Here is a 21910-nt window from a genome sequence, read left to right as displayed (position 1 = left end):
TGCTTCGGAAATATTTATAAGCAATCAGCAGAGCGAAATTGAATTGATGACGAAGGTAGGAAGTGACTCTTGCTGGGAAATTGCATTATTCAATCATGGAGCTCTCACCGCGTGAAGTTGCACCGCAATTTCCTATACATGACCTGATGTTTGTATTTCCCAAAGGTCAGAAGACTTGTAACTAAAGGGAGAGGAATTCTTTGGCTGATTAAGTTAATGAATAATCATGATCGCGGGACACTCTCCCACTCGATCTGAGAATAAGAGATTTTGAATTTTCAATATGAGGTCTTCCTATACCGAAATTTGCTTTTTTCCCTTTTCTCTCAACTCAATCAATGAGCCTTCTCGGCAAAACAGTTAATAAGTAATCTCAAATTCATAAAAAAATAACACTTTTTTTCCGGTGAGACTATAAAATATTCCTAATCTATCAATTATAAATTAATTTTTTCAGTCGTTATTAAGATTAATTTTCACTTGGATGTGCTCGCACAAGAAGCATACGTTTCAAACCCCTGCATTGGAGACAAATTCGTGCATCTAGAGTGCGATTTGCTTATAGCACCAGGATATCAGATCTCATGGTTCAAGATGTGGTTTCTTTTTTTTTTTTCCCTCCTTGTTTGCACCATTTAGTATCCAAAAATCTAATGAATTCTAATTAAACCATATTCAAACTAGGTGCTTGCTAAGGGGGTTTAAGCTCTCTCAATCGTGGATTTGTCGGCGTGTACCTTAGTATTTGGAAGTCTAACAGGCCCCGACTAATCCAGTTCAAGGAGTTAAAACTCTCTCAACATGAATTTTCTCCATTCACAATACTTGAACCTGAAATATTCCTTGAAACAAGTATTGAACCGTTTAAACCAACTCATATTAGTCAAATCGTGAATTTTTTTATTCATAAGAATCAAAGTCGAAACTTTGCTTCAAAAAAAAAAAAAAAAAGAGACCCATATATCTGGAACAATGTATTAATGAAAAAGGTAGTCTTAGTCGCCAAAGAAGGTGACAGGAAAGATACCTCTAGCATCTTTTAGCCTTGGGAGAGCGGTTTGGTTTCTTTTGCGAAGATTATAGGAAATTGTTCGAGGGAACAGCGCACAAAGGAGAGTCGATCATGATAATCAATTGCGGCTAACTTTCCTAGTTATTCACTAATTTTGGAAGAATAGAGGACAAAATCTTGTATACAATGGTGGTATCATGTGACAATACCTTAAGTCAATAAGGGTTTGTCGTTTTGGTTTTTAATACGTAAACAAAAATATAAAAAAATCTATTGTTGACAAAAATAATTTATTGTTGGTAAAAATAATATTTTTTTTATGTGTCTTGTTACATAATTCTACGTGATACCACCGTTACACAGAAGACTTCTCAGAATCGAGGCACTGTGTAGGCAAAAATATTCTCTCACAAACTAACATGGGTTGGTTCAAGCTGTTCGGTATTTGTTCCTCTTAAACAATGCCTCAAGTTTGAATTTTGTGAATAGAGAAAATACTTGTCGTAAGAGTTTTACCCCCTTAATGGACCAACTCGACTCAAACTGGAATATTCGAGGTTTGCTGGATTTCTAAATACCAGGGTACACTTCAAAAGAAAATCCCCTCAAGATGAATTTGAAAACGGTTTCTGGAAATGGGAGATGGAGACAATCATTTTGTGTGAAACGATATGCAAGAGAGAGCTGCTTGACTGCATTGTTACTATGTCGGTGCCACATTGTGACGACTTCATGTGAAAATCATATGAGACTGCATACTATATTAACATGTTTTTTTTTATGAGTAATACGGAATATTATTGCAAATAGTAAGGAACATCATGGAACGTCAATACAATTGTATCCCTTGAAGACAGTAAGAGCATCACAACCTAAACTAAAGCCAAGTTGACAAAGGTCATTCGCCTGGTAATTCAACGCTCTAAGACCCAACTGCAACAACATTCCAACAAAAGAGAACAAAAAACCATAATGTTTGAAATGATATTCTTAATTATCCAATGAGCATTTTGCGGGGATTAGCAAAAGCTTCTACTACAAATAAAGCGTCAGTTTCAATGCAAATTTTCGACCATCCTGCATTATGGGCTAAGGAAAGGGCAAGAAGGACCGCAACAACTTTTGCTTGTAATAGTGATGTCGTCTTGATGGGTGCACACCATGACTGGATGATGATTTGATTGTGGAGTCGAGCTACCCCAATATCTATGCTTTTTCTCCTCTCCAAGCTGCATCAGAGCTGATTTTCTACTGTCCAGGTCTCAAGTTCTGCACAGCAATTCTCAGGGGCTGTGAAGTTCGATCATGTAGAGGGTCCAACATAATGGGTTAGTTCTCCGGCATGTCAGGACATTAGAGGTGGCTACACGCTTCAAGTTGGGGAGTTGCCGAGTTGTTGGAAGGTTGTGTCTGCTAATGGTCTATATGGCTCAAATGCTCCATCAAAGCGATGCGCTGCAGCATTCGGTTGAGTTCGGTCCTGGTTCCTGCGAATAAACTTTCATTTCTTAGGTTCCATAAAGTGTAGAGAGCAACCATAAGTTGAGAAAGACAAAGAATCTATGTGGTTAATAAGAAGCATAGTAAGAGGCTGCACAATAAAATTTAAAGTATCCGACAAAGAGTTTGCAGGGAAATTACCTGAGATCAAGTTCCATGGTGATTCCCTCCAAGTCACTCGATAATAGATACAACCACCAAATAGGTGCATAAAATTATCATAACCGGATTGACAATCTAACAAATTTGTAATATTCAGCACACTATCAACATCTACAAATTTGTAATCAAAGGAATATTCCACCTTTTCAGGTGGAAGAGCGTTAAGTCTCATGCCTTGCTGTCGTGGTTGTGTCAATATCAGGTAAGGGTTTAAAATTTGTCATACTTGGCACCCTTGGGTCATTCCATACTTAAATTGAGGCTCCGTTACCGATAAAGTGGAAAGCATCTACTTGGAGGGTGTCGCTACACCATTGCAACCCTTTCCAAATGTGTAATGAGCTAGTCATGGATCTTTGTTTAGGGGATAGGAAATTGCCATATTTACTTTCATTACCCTCATTGCTAAGCTATTTTGTTTCAAGTTAAAGCTCAAGCCAATTTGGAGAACATGGCCTTATTGGAGTCTTTTGCTATTCTAAAATCCAAGCCACCTGAGGTTTTCGATTGGCAGAGGTATCCTAGCTTTTCAGGGCGTAGGAGGAACCTGATTCCTCTTTGCTTCCCTACCAAAATCGTCTGATGAGCCGGTTCATCTTATTTAGAGTGGTCTTTGGTAAATGGAACAAAGACATAGTATATATTGGAGTAATACCAAGAATTGAGTTAATGAGGGTCGCTCTACTTGCCCATGAAAGGTTTTTTTTATTTCTAGGCCTCTAACTTACATTTGATCTTGTCTATGAAAAATTGAAAGGATTCCCTTATCCTTTTGCGGAGAAAGAGTGGATTGCCAAGGTATTAAGCATCGGCCTTGAGCTTTTTCATTCCGAGCATGTTCTTGATGCTTTGACGCTTTGAGGCTTGGGTATTTTTTTTTTAGAAGAATGGCCCAGATTTGTCAGGATTATTTGTTGGTTCAATTCATATATTGATGTGATGCTCGTGTTAGATGAAGTAATTCTCGTGATTTACAGGTTTTGATCTCCCAAAAGTGATAATCTCTCTCCTTTTTTTTATTCCGACAGATGAAGGGATCGAAGCCGGAAAAAAAAAAATTTTAAGCAGACAATTGCCAGTAAGAATAATAATCTACAAATTATAAAACAAGAAAAAAGAAGATGCGCAGCAACTTCGTCCTTGAGTGGGCTTTAGATATCCAACCTTGGACCTCGTCATCTCATATCCATTGTCCATTGGGCTTGTGGGTTGAGTGTACAAATTGGACCTAATGATAATGAGTTTTGCACTTCAATTAATTTGAGGCCCATCAGATAGTTTCTTTACGGTCTTAGAAAAATTCTACATCCCGAAGAAACAAGCGCTTTCGACCGTCTGTAACTATCAGGTTTTAATGTTTTTCATCATAAAAGTTGATATGGTGATTGCATGAGATCGGGATCGATCCCTTAATAAGTCATAGTATAATCTTCCTATACTTAAGGTCCAACTAATTCAATGATTACTGGCTCTCCCATATGGGCCGAATATATCAGTCGCATGAATTGATGACTAGGTTTCCTATAATGCACTAAGCTGGATGGTTTAGGTTTAGTTCGATTTTTAGCCTAAATGAAAATCAAATCATAAAATCTGTATCCATATTCAAATCGCTTTTAAAAAATAAAATCAAATTATGATATTCATTTTTTTTCAGTTAACTAAATAATCAAATTCTCTTTTGAACCGTATTAGACCTATGTATTGAATGATATTTTTTGAGTTAAGAGGTCAAAGGCGGAAAATACACTTTTTTTTTCGCTAGAAAGAGGAGGCCGAAGCCTACAAAAAATAGAAATACACTCTATGTAAGCATGGATAAAAGGTGAAGGAGAACCGGTAGAGGATTAAGATGTTTTATTAGGATTTCTTTAGTTTTTATCTTTATTTTCTTTTTCAAATTATAAAATTAAATTAAAAAGGATTCCTAAGGTTTGGGTTCATTGGAAAGAGAAATTCTATTTAGTAAAATATAAATATGAACTAAGGCCAATGGGAGGGAAACCTCATAGATAGAATATGGTTCCATTCAGATTTACCACAATTTTTTTTCCGAGTTATAAAGGAGGTTCAAGATAAATATAATGAAAAAAAAATATTAAATACTAAATAACTAATAAAGAGACTCGAGTAGTCTTGCTAGGTATTAAACTTGCGACCTCAGGTCAATAGGTAAGAATATGCGTTACTATGCTATTTTTTTTTAATGAATTTCCCAGATTTTCAATTCGAATATGCGTATTGATGTCGGTTGGATTTTTATGGTTTTCGGTTGTCTGATTTTTCCTCGGAAGCCCTACCCATTAAAACTAAAGTGCACCTCAAGCTGTCATTCCCTTGACAACTGCATCAACGTCTCACAACTGATTTTCAGTTATAAGGGAGGTTATGACTTAATATAAAAATATTGGATAACTAAATAAAGAGACACCAAAGTCCCGTTGACAAGAATCGAATCTAAAACCTTATGATTTCGAGTTAGTGACTTATGCAATTACACCAAACCTCCTTCCTCGTCCCACAACTAATTTTGATGATCCTATAATCGTGTCAAATGTATGAAATACTCAAACAAATACTTAACAAGGTATTATATATTCTTTCGTTTCTAGTTTTTTTCAACAAAAGTAAATTTGGTACTCAGAAGGTAGAATATTAATTCTTTTCCCGCTTAAGTTTTCAATGAGAAATAACATACGAATCTCGCACCCGAGCAGATCCTAACCATTGGTCACGTAAATTAGTGGTCTGGAAACATCTCATGTAAATTCACTGCAGACGTTGATTTCTCTCGTAAATTCAGTACAGTAACGTTATTCTCAACTTAAAATAACAATTTTTTTTTGGAAAAATAAGGGGGTTGAAGTCCAAATGCATTAAAATAAAGAGTTTAAGCAATACAAAGACGGGGTATGATAGCCCCTACAATATCTCCAAACAAAATAAGGTCAAGACCTTGAGGGCAGCTCGTAAGTCTATGAATTCCAAGAGGAAGCGTAATCGCATAATTCGCTAACCAATCGGTACACATATTCCCCTACCGATATACATGTTCCGTCACAACCATCCAGTCTCTGTGGCATAGGGACCTAATGTCATTAATCAGCGCCTCATTACCACCTACTTGATCACGATTAGGGCTCGAGATGACAGACGACCTCCGAGTCCACCTCGAGTGTTAACTTCTTGATTCAAAAAATCCCAAGCCAATTCAAGACCTGTTTTAACCGCCCATAACTCAGCTACCATAGACATCGTGATTCCAATGTTATGGGCATAGCCGCCAACCCATCTACCGAACTCATCTCGGATAAGGCCTCCGGTGCCCGCCTTTCCAGGGTTTCCTTTTGCGGCTCCATCGGTATTAAGCTTGCTCCACTCGTGGAAAGGTTTTCTCCATCCTATGTTCTTCAACTCTCTTAACACAGTAGGAGGATGAGGGAGATTAGTACTTGCAAAGCCACTAGCAGCCTTGAAGATAATACCAGCACATAGAAAGGTTTCTCGCTTGCCATTGATCTTTGCTATCGGAAAAGAAGACCTGTTGCAGATAGCTCGGGACCAATTGTTCCCACGTAGCAGCCACGATGCTACGGTCCCGAAGAGCATGTAATACAGTCTCGGATCTTGTGCCACATAATGACCACATACCTGACCCACCGATGCCTCTTCACGACCTCTGCTCATTCGTAAAAAGTTTGCCATGACCGGCTAACCACAAGAAGCTTCGAATCCGCTGAAGTCCTTTCCATTTCCACGCTAACTTCCACAAAGCATCTTCCTCTGCTAAGTATTCTCGAGACAGCAGCTCATATGCCGACTTAACTGTGAACGCTACGCTCGGTGACAGCCTCCAAAGCACCCTGTCAGGACCTCTATCATACGATGGAGCCCGGTTAGGAAGCAAATTAGAAAACAGCTCTCAGTGCCATACATGGTCAACGTGCGCAAAGAAGCAGACAGTTTTGTCCTTCCACTCATCCCTCACAGCAGTATTGGCGACCCCAGCAAGAGGCCCGTGATTCGGTACCCACTGATCGTGCCAGAAGTTTGCTGTTTCCTCCCGCTCCAATGGACCATCAGATGCCCCGATTTATCTTCGGCCACACGTCACAAAGGGCATTCCACAGCCATGAGCCTTTGGAATTAGCATTAAACGTTGGGATTATAGCTTTTGGGTCCCCTTATTTATGACGCAAAACCTGAGCCCATAAGTCATCTTTGTGAGCAATTAACCCCCAGCAAATCTTGGCTAAGAATGCGTCATTGACAGTGCGCAGCCTTCAAATACCAAGACCACCCCGAGATAAAGGCTGAGTAACAGTGTCCTAGTTCACGAGGTGTACCTTCCTCTCTGGTCATTGGTGTCGCCTCAAATGAAGTTTCGACGTAAGCGCTCCACCTCATCAAGGATGCCGTAAGGAATTCTTGTTGATTGCATGGTAAAAGATGGGATGGAAGTAAGGACCGATTTCACAAGCGCGATTCTCCCTGCCAGAGACAATGCTGATGCCGACCGGCCCAATAAACGAGCCTTAACCTGCTCAACTGTCTTGTAATATGTCTTCTTGGTAACCTTCCCGTGAAGCATGGGCACAACGAGGTATTTCCCCAAGTCATCTGTGATGGAGAAAGAGCTGCATTCTTTGAATTAAATGCCGCAAGCAATGGTCTACATTCCTAGAGAAGAACATCATCGTCTTTTCCCCACTGACGCGTTGACGTGAAGCTTCAAAAAATCTTCCTATAGCTTCCTTTATAACTGTCACCTACTCAACCATGGCTTCCGCAAATAAGAGGAGATCATCGGCAAACATCAAATGCAAAACTGCTGGACCATTGCTACCGATTTTAATTGGATTCCAGCTGCCACCTTGCACCATGTTGCTGATCAGATGCCCCAATTGCTCAATACACAATACAAAAAGATATGGAGACAAGGGGCAGCCTTGCCGAATTCCTTAGCCCATAGAAAATGCCTCAGTAGTCTCTCCATTCCACATGACCTGCAGTGTCGGTGATGTCACGCAGTCCATAATAACTTCACGAAGTTTTACTGGAATACCAACCACCCGAAGAGTATCCTCAATGAAATCCCATGCTAGACCATCGCATGCCTTCTGTAAATCCACCTTCACAGCCATGAAACATTTCTTCCTTCGCTAGCTTTTCATAATATGAATAAGTTCCTAGGCAACTATAATATTATCTTGTATGTGCCTTCCAGGAACAAAGCTTGCCTGATTAGGGGCTACCCACGACGGCATGAACGGTCTCAAGCGGTTGGCAATAAGCTTAGTAACGATCTTGTAAGACACGTTACATAAACTGATTGGCAAAAATTGCCGATTAGCTCCGGATGAGTGACCTTGGGGATAAGGACAATTAATGTGTTGTTGACCTCCCGAGCAGAACGTTTCCCGTCCATAATTTCACTAACCAGTTTCACAACTTGTTGCTCGACAACTGACCAGTTTGCTTGGTAGAAAAAAGCGTGGAATCCATCCGGCCCCGGAGCTTTGAAGGGAAACATACCCCACAGTGCTCTCTTCACTTCATCCACCGATACCTCCTCCTCTAGCTGCTTCAGCCTCTCAGCCTCTACACACGGGAACGGTAGTGATGTTGTAGGGCGCTCAAGACCTTCTGAACCAGAGTAAAATCTCCAGAAGTGGCTAGTGATGAAATTCTTCAAGGTATCATCATCAAAACACCAGTTGCCATCTGCAAGTCGTAGTCCCACAATCCGAATGGCTTTCCTTTTAATAATGGCCTTCGAGTGGGAGTACCTGGTGTTTCCGTCACCAAGTCTTACCCGATTGCTTCTAGATTTCTGGTACCACAATAGCTCCTCCTGCGACAATACTTCTTCGAGCTCCCTCTCCAAATCAATCTGAAGATTCTTCAGAAAATAATTATGACGAGTTTGTAACGAACGTTGAATCCCCTGAAGACGTGTAGGAGGATGCTCTTCCGTTTGTTTATATTCCCAAAGACCTCCTTAATCCAAAGGATGAGGTCTTGTTTAAAAACTTCAAGACCCATGTGCAGATCAGTTTCCTTCGGCCAAGTTTGAGAGATGAATTCCGAGGACGGATGACATTGCCAAGCTGCCAAGTAGCGAAAGGGCCTAGCATATCTCCGATAACTTGGTTCTTCTCGAAAATCAACCAATAAAGGATGGTGATCAGATTTGACGTGGGTTAGAACCCTCGCCGTGGCGTCTGGGAAGCAAAATCTCCAACTGGTTGGCTCACTGCTCGATCGAGTAGTTTAAATACTCTACTGTAGCTACCAACCTGTGATCATTCCCACGTGAAATTCGGCCCAGCACTACCGAGATCCAATAAATGGCAATCATCCAATATCTCTTTAAACTTTAGACATGCATTCACATTAGCTGGGGCACCTCCAGATTTCTCTTCTATATCAGCAATCTCATTAAAATCCCCCCAATACCAGCCACTCCTCGCACATACCACTAGAAATCCATTTGAGCTCAACCAATAAATCACGACGAATTGATTCCGTGGGACGCTTTACCACTCCCCCCGCTCCGCCTTGAAGTGCATGGCTTGGGAATGGCGGTTGATATGGTAAATGGTAACTCCCTGGTTCCTCCACAACACCCATATCCCTCCCGAGAGTCCCCGAGCTTCGATGCTTTCAGAGGTGTATTCCCGGAAGTTGCCAGCCACTCGATCAGCAGAAGGCCCTCTGATTCGCGGTTCAACTATGATCACAATCTCCAGCCTCAACTGCCTTACATAATTCCTTAAGGTTCGAACAAACTGAGGGTGCCGTGCCCCCCTTGCAGTTCCACATGAAAACACGCATTAATAAATTTCTTTCTAAAGGAAACCCGTTGATCAGGTTTGAAGTTCATTGGGGATTGGTCCCCTTCTCGTCCCCAATCGAGAACGCCTCGCTACAAAAGCAACAGCAATATCAGCCGTTTCGCGGAATATCTCCACCTCCTCCATCTCGTTTGTACTTCGACTCAGACTGACCCGTGTCACTAGGCTGCAACACGGTCGAATCTCCAAGGATCTCCCATGTGTCTGTCGACCATATCTGCATGGTTTTTGCATGGTCTGCGTCGTCAAAACCCCCGAGACATTGCCTCTGATGTCAACCCCCCGGTTGTCATTGGGCTGAGACTTTAACCCAACTTCTTCGGCTGATATATTTTCATTCACCTTGGGCTGACTGTGGGCACTCCTCTTCGGGCCCTTTTTATTCGACTTGGCATGGCCCACTTGGGCAATTCCCATGTCAAACCTCAAACATATTTCACCTAACCCAAGATTTCCTCCCAAATTAAATTGCTTGTCCCTGCACTGCTTCCCGTTCCCTGTATCTTCTCTCCACCGAAATCACCCCCCGCCAAACCTTCCAATTCAACATCCTGTTGATCACCACGGACTTGATCAGTCATGTCCTTCATGCGTATGCCCTGTTGGATTACCACCATCCATGGCTGTCTCAATTACGCGTCGAAATTCAACCTTCTTCACCCGCTTGACACTGCAGTCCAATCGATCTTGTTCTTCCCATTGATTTTCCTCCGTTCGACCCTGGAGGGTTCACCATCGCTCCCACACTCTCCATTTAAGCACTTGGTAGCTTTCAATGAAACTGTCAGCCACACTTGTTGTTTCTCTTGTGAAACTACTTACATATATGAGTGATTAATTCGGAACATGCAGTTCGCAGTTTAAATAACAAGTTTTGAATTAGGTATATTGACACCCAATGAGACTTCTTATTATCATTTACTTTCTTCTTCCTCTATCTCTTTCTAAACTTATAGATCTCTTTTGTAATAAAAAGAAATGTTCCGGTAAATTTTTCTTTTCGAATAAAAAATTCAGGAAGAGATGTTGTCAAATGGTATATCGTACTTATAAATAGCTTATGATATAGAGAAGTTAGGACGTCTTTAATTAATTCACCTCCATTAGAAAATGATTGCGTAGCTGTCATAGAGAGTTACATAAAGTTGACCTAAATAATTCTAGCTTATGTAAGATATGGCTGCCTAAATTTTTAGACTATATGAATTGTGAAAGATAAAATAAAGTTAGCACCGAGAATATGTAACGAAATCAATGTGAAGTGAACCAGGCCGGCCCACGGCTCCAAGTTCAAATCGCCATCGTGTCCTCTACTTTTGAAATTAGACGATCATATCTCATGAGGTTGATAGCTAAAAACACATCAGCGAAGTACAGGGTATAGTGCAGTTTCTGAAATGCGTTCTATGTGGATCGACATCACTTTATCAAGGTTTAAAATTGATTAAAATCAAATCACATTTTGGCTCAAGCCATATATGAGAATAAATCTCATTCAACTAGCTGAGAACTCCTCGAGCAGCTCATGTTTTCATCGTTCATTATATAAAAATATTATAATGTGAAAATCTTATTTATTTACTTGGGAAATATTAACTTAATTATATTAAACTGGACAAAAATGCAAATAGTACTCCTTTTTTTTTCTTCTAAGACTAGGAATATTTGGTGAAGCGTCAATCCGAACCGAGACGACGTTTCTCCAACATCATCGTCCTCTTTCCAAATGTCTCAGATTATAAATAGAGCTTTGTATATAATAATAAGTAGACAAATAAACACGCCGGAAATTCGAAAATTACGATGAACAAAATGACAAAATTGTCAATGCTGTCCTCCATATGTGTCTACTCGGTTCACACGGAGATTCCAGACACGTTTTCTGCTCAGCAAATTGATTTTCCTTGGCTTTTCTATTTTGATATTAAATTAAAGAAAAAAATCTAAGATGGGGAGAAATCTATATCTAATAGACCGATCTGACTCGAACCTTAATTAATTAAAACTTATTGAACTTTTGAATATCAAGCGGTGCATATCGAAAAAAAAGACTTGCGGCAATAAAAAAAGATGATAAGATCTTATTATTCTAAGAACATGAGGAAAAAGAATGAAGATCACAAAATTAGTTTCAAAAGTGGAATTGAATAATAATAAAGAAAATGCAAAAAACACCATCATATATATATATATATATATATAAAGAAATTGAGAGAAAATGTACAAGCACGAAGCATGCGGTTAGATATCATATGTAAGGATTACCAAACAATGAGCTCTAAAATAGTATACTCGATGATACTTCAGAGAGATCGGTTCACATTTTTCTCAGCGATTCAGTGGTATTAATTGCCAATCATATCATCAAATTCTGATCGGATCCCATTTTGGTCTAAGTTAAGATAGCAGGGGCAGGACTCTCGAATTGAGTAATTCGAAAGGAATTCACGAGAACATGTACAGTTAACGAAGCATAGATATCATATATGACGATTAGCAATAGAGAGCTCTATAATAAGATATCTGAATATACTTCATCGAGATCAGTTCACGCTTATCAGAAATTCGGTGTTATTAATTGCCTATGGCATGTGTCTTAGTGTCTCAATTAAGATAGCAAGGACAGGCCTCTCAAATTAATAAAAAAAATGGAGAGGAACTAATGAGAACATGTACAAGCACTAATCATGCAGTTAGATAACAGATATAATGATTAACAATACGAGACTCTATAATAAGAATTCGAATATATTATATTGAGATCAATTCTCACTTATCGGTAATTCGGTGCCATTATTTGCCAATCACACGCGTCGTCGAATTCCGATCGGATCCCAATTGGGTTACAATTAAGATCGCGGGGACAAGACTGTCGAGTTAAAAAAATTTGAAAGGAATTCAGGAGACCCCCAAGGGAAGCACAAATGATAAGTTGAACGTCATCCCACGCATATCCACCGTGCATTGCACAAAGTCTATGTAAATGCGTTTCCGACAATTTGTGCAGGCGGCAAGGCTGAAACAAGCAAAGAGGAGTGTGGGTCCCACGTGGTCGTCATTCAAATTCTGGATCATTGCCGTACACAGAATTTACTTTTCCACCCTCTAGGGGCCACGTGTCACGCTCAAGCAGCTTCTAAGTTGCAACTCATGTGGGCATTAAATGCTTCGACCTGACTTTTTCCTCGGCCTTTCCTCCCCTCTGCCACCGACACTGTTTCTAAATTATTATTATTTCTTTTAATATCGAATATCTCCGACCGATTCGATATTTATTTCTATTAAATAATATCACGAATTAGAATCTTATTAATAAAAAAGATATGAGATTGAAAGAATTTTATTTCTTAATGTGATGTCGGATTAAACTGAATTAATCAAAATTAATTGAATTTTTAAATATCAAAGTGTGCATTTTTTTTTATCTATCAAAGTTTTTTGATAATTTTATTGTCATTTTCCGGGGAAACACAAATTATTAATTAAAATAAAGGGGGGAAATGAAATATAGGCCTGACAGGCTGACATGTTGAAAATTTTGAAATATCTTGATTTTGACCAATAAAAGGAAGAATTGGAACCACGATGGTAGGCCAATCATTGCTCTCTAGCTCCTTCAACGTGGAGCATATTTTTATGAGAAAATAACACCGGTACGTCTTTTTTTTTTTCACACTGTAACATAAATTTAAATTATTTTTTATATAATATGGAAAAAAAATTGCCTCACAATATGCCGTACATATTTCATCAAAAAAATAAACGAAATGCTGACGTGACAACTTATTTGTTGAGAGTTTTGCAACAACAATTTAAAAGCATAAACAAGTAAAATATAGGTTAAAAATTTAAAATGATTTGAATTAATACTGCAACGTGAAAAAAAATTAAAAAATTGTGTTGTACAGATTTATTTTTTCTATTTTTATTTTGTGTAAAATTATTATTGATTACTTGCTCCATAAAATATTCTCCTGCTTGCCTGTCGACAAAGGAATTACTAACTAGTAGCTAGCACATCTAATTCCCAAAATTCTAATTTAAGTGATGAATTTTCAACATGGCTATGATTTTCTCCAACTGTACTATATATATATTACATATATATAAGGGGAATATATATTTATGAATCATTTGAAATTGTCAAGATATTGGACAGATATTGTGTGTCTGAATTCGATGTTATGTATTCATCATCGTAATTTACTGCAACCGAGAAGGAGAAAGTATCAAAATGTGTAAGGGAATGGGATGATAAGATAACCCATAGTAGTAATTATGACTGATTGCAACATGAGGCAAAACATCAATAGAATTAAAAAAAAAACCGAGTAAAAATGATATTACAACAAACAATTAATATTCTCCTTTTTTTTCCTGAATTACAACGAATTAATCATTCCATTGCTTATTGAATCAATTCTATAAATGCATTACGTTTTCATTGAATTCTTTTTTTCCTTTTATTTTTTTGAATAGATTAGTTAAAGGGGTTATATCATCTGGAAAAAATTGTCTTCCCAGCAACTTCCACTTAAAGATAGCACACCACCTGAAAGAGAAAGGGAGTGATAGGTACATTCCAAATTGACAACAGAAAAACCAAAAAATCTTTAACTTAAATCTTGCAATTAGAATTTTAGTTGTCGAGGCAGTTCACTTAATAAAGCCAATAATCTATTATATGCTTTCTGCGGAATATTAAATTAGAAAGATGCTATTTAACAATTCATATCATAAACAAATATTCTTCACTTATAAAAAAAAATCATAGACAAATATTTTTTCTCCCAAAAAAATTGTATTTATTTTATGAAAAAACCCGAAAGAAGGGACATGATAAATCTTGTTCGTTAAGAGATTAACACGATTAACACAATTTTACCGAAAACATTTTGCCGTCAGAGTCAACTCGGCACAAGCACCGATTGGTAACAGCCAATAGATTGAATGTGTTTTCACCGACAAAAAGAAATTCACACCATTATTTTTGAAATATTAACAAAATAAGCTGAGAGGAACGACATTATATAGAGAAATTAGACATTATATTGACTATCATTTCATTATCATTATTATTATTATTATTATTACATATGATTGAAATAATTCATGAATCCGCCTGGAGAAATTTAATGCCTCTTTTGCTATACAGATTTCGATACATACACTTAATCATGCAGCCGACCGGCAAATTCATGAACCAAAACCTTAAAGAAAAAGGAACAAAAGAATTATTCATCATCCCCCCTTATTCTTACACAGGCCACATGTCCCCTGCCCTCATGTAAGTAATTATAATGATATTCTTTTTTTGCTACTTACCCTAAAACCGGAAAATCTGTATATCCGATCGATCACTGTAGTAATCCATTTATACCGCGGCCGATCGATATCTACACCTTCCCCTCCTCCGTCTCCGAAACAGAGCCTAGCTAGCTGCAGGCTCTGTGCCGGGCTCGAAGGCTGGCTCTGTTTCGGTTCCTTATCGCCGAATATGATCTAACTTTGACCCGACAGGATCTCCGATCTGCTCGGCAATGGCCCCTAGGAATCCAATGAGAATGGAGTCTGTAGGAGGTCGTAGGGAGCCCACAATGCGTCAAGCGGGCAGGGGCGGTTTGCGTCGAGCCTCGCCCATGGCTTCCCCTTCCCGCTCCAATGGAGGAGGCTCACCGGCCCGGGGTGGAGGTCCCTGCACAGGCCCCGGAAGTTGTCCCCGCCGAGACCGTGCTGGTTCCACCGGTGGTCCACCGGGGCGATCCTGCCGGCAAAGACCAGGAGGAAGGGTGGGAGGGAGCCGAGCTCGTAGATCCGCATCCGCTTCTGGAGCTCCATCCACTCCTCAATCTTGGTCGTGTAGTCCCCGGCGCGCCACCGGGCGAGGTTGATGACCATGACGCCGGTGTTGAAGTAGCAGGGCTTCCGGTCGGCGAAGATCAATGAGAGGGAGGGGTTTGACCAGAAGGTCGGGGTGAAGTATGCTGTGAAGTTGGCGTTGCAGTACTCGGGCGCGGCCAGGACGGTGGAGCCCTCGAGCGGGGTGGCGGCGAGCTTTGCGATGTCATCGACGAGGACGAGGTCGGAGTCAAGGTAGACCACCCTGCGGACGCAGAGTGGGAGGATGTCAGCGAGGTAGCTCCGGGCGTAGTTGAGAGGACAGTCGAGGGCGGAGCGAATCGATGTCGAGATGAGTCCTGACACCGAGGAGTCATCAAACGGGTAAACCCGGAACTTCAGGTATGGGAAGGAGGCTGTGATGGTGGACTGGAGGAAGGAGGAGTTCGACGAAGCGGATGAGACGAAGTGGAAGGCAACGTTCTCGGGGCAGGAGGAATGCTGGAGGATGGAGAGAATTGCAGCCATCGAGCCGCGGAGGTAGTGAGCATCCAAGGTCATCGCCACGTGGACCGCGGCGTCCGAGCAGAGGATCTCATCCGGCTCGATGATGGGGCAATCGTGGGAGTTGTAGAACTCCGGGGCCTCCTTGAATTGCTGCTGCTGGCCCCGGGGCAGGGCGGCCCTGCCATTCTCGGCCGCGTCGAGGGCCGGGGAGGAGAGGAGGAAGAGGAGGAGTAGGAGTGGGGTTAGGAGGATAGGGGATTTGGGCATATTGGGGGCGAGTGAGACTATTTGGTGTCCCTAATTTATGAAGTGGGAGGTGGGTTATGCTTTATATTTATGTGTCCCAAGAGAGAATGAAATAATTTGATTTTAAAAAGGGAAAATTGAAGATTTCACACGCTTTTGGGTTGCTTTAATAATTAAAAAAAAAAGTAAAATGAAAAAAGAAGAAGAAAAATGTGGTAAATTAGAATTTGCACTAAAAAGTTGCCAAAGGGACGTTTGTTGAGTTGAGACGAAGAGTTAGAAAGGATATGGGAAAGGGATTAAACTACCAGCCTGCCGAGAAATGAAGTGTACTGTAATGTTATTTATTCTCATGCTTATCGTAGAGATTCTGCGTCTGATTTCACTAATAGGACTTCTTATGCCATTTGTTTTTCCCTTTCTTAATTAATAGAATTACAAACTTTTTTTGTAATTGAAAATTTTATAGGTAAATTTAAGCTTATTTTATTTTATTTTAAATTTTTTTGGGTGGGGTCAGATTATCCTCCTTATAATTTGTTGGTGAGGGTTTAATTATGTCTCTTTGCTTATTTCTTATGCTAGGAATGAAAATAACAGTGAATAGTGATAGGGAGTGACGGGAGGAGCAGTGTCTTTGAAATTTGGTGTCCACATAAAAACAGAACTTTGGGATCTAAAAAGTAATAATCCAAATTTAAAGAGAAATGGAAGAAAAGAAAAAGAAAAAGAATTGTGGCCACAACACAATCTTATGATTAGAGTGAATTGAATGTTCATTCTCTCTTCCTTTTCCTTGGTACGAGATTTACCATTTACTTGTGTCAAAAGTCATAGCAATGTTAGTTTTGTGGCGAGGATCGATGATATAAGACCGATGACTGTGATGACGGTTCGCTGCATTACAGTAAATAAATAAAATCGAGAAATTTAGTTTATCTAAAACAAAGAATACTTAGTACGAATATGTACTACTCGGGTAACTTAAGAAAGTGATAATATCATCTCTTCAATAATAAGAGAAGAAAAAAAAGTGCAGGAAAAGTAAAATTTAGGAAATCCTCCGGCATTTTTCACGTTTAAGCGTGTTAAAATATGTACCAATAAGAGAAATAGGATTTGATGAGTGGTACTCGCTCTCGTTTGAAATTTTAGATTCGATTCTCACAAGTGAAATCTTTCGTAGTCTGTTACACTCACGGGTTTCTATTGTAATTGAAATCAGAACGACCTAAAGCTCGAATGATTCAGATTAAGATAAGTGCGGTGTGTGTTGGTAGCAATAAAATGTCACATACAGAGAAGTGGTAGTTGATGCTTCAATTTCAGGAACTCACTAAATGTTGAACGATCACAATCGAGAAAGGTGCAATTTAGCCATCGGAGGATTGAATTGAATCTTTAAGACAGAGTTCCCTCTCTTGCTTTGAAACCAAGTCTGTGCTCTCCTCTTCTCCATTCCTTCGCATCAATATCAGCATACGCCACTTTCATTTGGAAAACGGAAACAGAAAAATAAAAAATAAAAAAAATCCTCCATTCCTCTCTTCAAAGGAAAATAAATTTCCCGGGAGTATCGTCTGTTTATTTATTAGCAGTGAAGACAAGGCCCAGCTGCTGGAATTTTAAGGTGCCTGGTAACACATTTTCTAATACATCGTCGGAAACCGGCTTGTCAACGGCCATTTATCTGTCTGATACGGTTCTTGATCACCGTTATTGCTTTGCTAAACTAGTTAAAACCATTGTCCAGTATTGGCATGGAGATTTCTGGAAAATAAAACGGTACTGGATATTAATTTGGAGAGGGAATTTGCTCAAGAAATTAATTTTTTGAAAGATATTTTCAAACTAAAAGAATAAGAGAACATATACAAATTTCAAAGATAAAAATCGAATTAAGAGAGGGGTATTCCACTGGTTAGGGCTGTCCCTCCGGCCACTGCCCCCTAGGAGGGACCGCCGGAGGCCTCTGCCAACCCCACCTCGAGGTGCTGGAGTTGGAGGGATATCTCCCACCGATGATCTGCTGGTTGAGGCTTTTTTATGTTTTTGGTCATTTTCCGTTTTTTTTTATATATTTTTTGTTTACTTTTTAAAATTTAAAAATAATATTTGAACTTACAAATCGGGAAAAATCACATGTGGAAAATATTAGTTGATCCGTCGATCCGTTAACAAAAGGAAATGTGGTGGGTGTCCTATTTCAAAAATAGAGGATATCATTGTCTTATTGCAAAACGGCAGGGATTGTTTTTTAAATTTACCGTTATTTATTAAAGATATCTTAAACATAATTCTAAAGTTGTCTCGGGAGTTATGCGAATGCTTTTCGAAAACTAATTAAAATCATCACTCTATGCTGCGACAAATTGTAATATCGAGTAGAAAAGGTCAAGATATATAGCCGTGAATAGCTAGTTTTTTGGCCAGCACTTCAAGTAGCTAGTTGAATTGATGAAATTAGGGAAGCAAGAACGGGAATTTAACCAAGCGAGTGTATGCAAAATCCTATTGAACACTTCTGGTCCATCTCTGGTCCAACATATTATCCGTTAAAAGATATTCAAATACAATTTTGGAAGTCGATTCAGAAAATAAGCACTAGAGAGAATTTTTTTTCAAAATGATCCCTCAGGGCTCTTTTCCCCTTTAACTCAATTTATATACGAGATACGTCGTAATTTAAAATTGATTACTTCTTTCCTAAGTTCAGTGCCGTGTCGATCGATTTTAAATGCATACATTATCATAAAAAGGTTTGCTTTAATACTTAATCGTTGTCCAAGACATGATTAAAGAGCGAACAATAAATTGATAATAAAAAAGGTAATGTTTACATTACTTTGCTTTAATGCAAAAATACCTTTATTATACTAATATTCTTTTCCACACAATTGATTATGCGTGCATTGGATTTTGACGGTGAAATTTGAGAACGAGAAGAAAAAGATAAAATACTTTTCCAAAATAATTTCTTTTAATTTATTTTTTTGGGTTTATTAATAAAGAAATAAATAATTTTCACAAGCAATGGTAAAACATAGAACCTAGACGGATTGGTTGACAGCCTAATGCCTTCCCCGGTTCGATCGGATAGTTAGTGGGTGTCTTCCCGAGTTCTGCCTAATTAGTCGACGGTCTTCCTTGGCCTTCGTTTCTTGTTGCAGATGTAATGTGATAGAAGCTGAATCGATTGGCAGCCTAGTATCTTCTCCGGCCCCGTCAAATTGGTAAACTGCCTTATGTCTTCCCCGGCTCAACTGGATTGTTCGACAGCCTTCCCCGGCCTAGGTATTTGATCTTATATGTCTGGCTCAGTTCTGTAAAGGGCTTCTCGATGCATGAGTACGGCTCAAGATCCCCCCCTATTTTCCTCTGATGTAGAGGTTTTTAGGAACTTCCACATTAGATCTCTGAAAACTACATGAATTTATGGCTTGAGAATCCTTTCCTTGGTTTTTTCGGGATCCATGTGGGACAACAAGGAACGTTGGGAGGCTACTACATCTGTTTTCTACAGTCATTTGCCTATGTTTTTTCACCTTTAAATTCTTTATGTAGTCTGCGAAGGAAGATCCCTCTGTTTTTCTTTTATCTCGAAATTTTTTCTTGAGCGTTTTGTCATGTGCTCTTTTTTGTTATTAATGAATTCTCATGATTCCTGAGTTAAAAAAAAAAGTACTTAGACGTACTTATATTTGTCATGATTGCGGATTTATGCGATAGGGTGGAAGCTAAGTACATAGTGTTTTCAATTATTTTTGGCTGGTGTAATTATACCTATAAGATGATCATGCTGAATGAACATATAATTTACATATAATTGTTCACGTTAAATAGGCCTTGATTGAGAAAATTTACTCCATGCAGTAAGACTCACGCTCGACCTAAACGTTGAAGTTACCGAATTCAATCACTATGAATGAAGTTTTCGACGTCCTTTTTTTCCCCATCGTAACTCCATCAAAATCCATAATCCAATGTGTCGCCATCGGAAAAGGCAAAAAATATATCGATGGTTTTTCTTTTATAGGCAAGGCAAGACGTAGTTAAGCTCTTCCTAATGGCTACATCGGTTTTTGACGGGAAAGAAAATAATTGAACCTACATAAAGATAGGCCCATTCGTCAATTCAATCATTTTCATATCATATCGCAAGTGCTCTATTGATCGAAGCCATACGTTATGGTTTGACTTGTCTAAGAAAGAAAATGCATAAACAGGTGCCCGATAATGACTCCGGTCCCCATATAATTCTATATATACGACTTTAACATTAATAATTATAATCTTTATGCGTTACAATATATATATATCTATACCATATATAAAAGTAGGAGGAGTTGTTACAATTTGTTTCCTATTTTGCCATCAATTTTATAATGATATTACAATTATATCCCTTTCATAATCAACTCTTATAATTCTCGTAACTTTTGATTAGTGTCATTTCACTCAAACAATACAAGTGAAAACTAATCAAGAGACATTTACACCTATATGCTTTTTCAGGCTAACAAATACATCATTTCGAAAAAGAACTATTGAAACCTCGAATATGATTCTATAAATCCATATTTATATCTATATTAAATATAAAAGTACGAGGAGTTTTTCCAATTTTTCTTCCAATTTTGCCTTCAATTTTATAATGATATTATAATTATATCTTTTTCATAACTAACTCTTATAATTATCATACATTTCAATCAGTGTCCTTTCACTCAAATAATACAAGTGAAAGCAAGTATTCAAGAGACACACCTATATGCTTTTTCACGTTAACAAACGCATCATTTCAAAAAAACAAACTATTGAAATATCGAATATGGTTCTATAAATCTATATCTATATCTATATCTATATTTATACCATATAAAAAAGCACGACTCCTCTTATAGTGTTTCTTCAATTTTTCTTTCCGTTTTACCCTCATTTAACATAATGATATTACAATTTTACTCCTATATATAATAACATAATAAGTCCCAACTTTTAAAATCACCATACATTTTCGCTAATAACTTATTTCTTTTCACTCAAAAAATGCAAGTGAAAGTAATATCTAAGATGCTCTCGCACCGCTCACAATGAAATAAAATTCACGTCACTTTTTTATTTTATTTGAACAATATTTTTTTAGCATAAGCAAAAAAATTATAAGAAGAAAACTATAATGTAATTAGACGATCAAATCTAATGATTAAATAACTGCAATTATAATTAGTCATCATAAATGGCATAATAAAAGAGTGAGGTTATTACGCCATGTATCCCATGGTTTTACCTATTTTTTTTCAAATTTATCACATGCTTTAAAAATTATCCAAAAAGGCTTATGGTTTACATCTTGTTCCAAATCTATCCAACCGTCAATTTATCCATTAATAAAACGTAAGTAGGCTCCAAACCTATGCCATGATTTCATTTTTTCTCAAATCTATCCCATGATTTTAAGTTTTTTCTCAAATATATCTCGGATAAAGGGTTACAGTGACAAGAACGGGCTTATTTACGTTTCACGTCAGCAACACCGTTAAATGTTGATGGAGAAATTAACACCATGATAGATTTGGAACCAGATGTAAACCATGGACCTTTCTGGGTAATTTTTAAACCATGAGATATATTTGAGAAACGGGTGATATTATGGGATATCTGGCGTAATAACCCCTAAACGAAATACATAATTTCATATTTCATATTTGAAAAAATGTGATTGGCCAATGAAATGATGTGATTGTGACCTAAATGAACATGACTATTCGAAAAGGTATATTTACTG

The 21910-nt window shown here is 38.4% G+C and overlaps 1 protein-coding gene across 1 annotated transcript; it reads right to left on the bottom strand.

Annotated features, from left to right (window-relative positions):
* Window positions 1-14582: 14582 nt before the first annotated feature.
* Window positions 14583-16197, bottom strand: LOC116215046 (probable galacturonosyltransferase-like 1). The gene has a single exon (XM_031550609.1). It carries the CDS (start codon window positions 16141-16143, stop codon window positions 15079-15081), a length of 1065 nt encoding a protein of 354 aa, XP_031406469.1. The 5' UTR covers window positions 16144-16197; the 3' UTR covers window positions 14583-15078.
* Window positions 16198-21910: the final 5713 nt, after the last annotated feature.

This window comes from Punica granatum, chromosome 7, assembly GCF_007655135.1.
Source record: "Punica granatum isolate Tunisia-2019 chromosome 7, ASM765513v2, whole genome shotgun sequence".
Classification (NCBI taxonomy): Eukaryota; Viridiplantae; Streptophyta; class Magnoliopsida; order Myrtales; family Lythraceae; genus Punica; species Punica granatum.
Note: the sequence above shows the minus strand (reverse complement) of the source record. Positions and strands in the feature narration are given on the sequence as shown.

What these genes read in the sequence shown, in the direction of transcription:
- LOC116215046 (XM_031550609.1), bottom strand. Translation starts at nt 16,143, where the DNA reads ATGCCCAAATCCCCTATCCTCCTAACCCCACTCCTACTCCTCCTCTTC.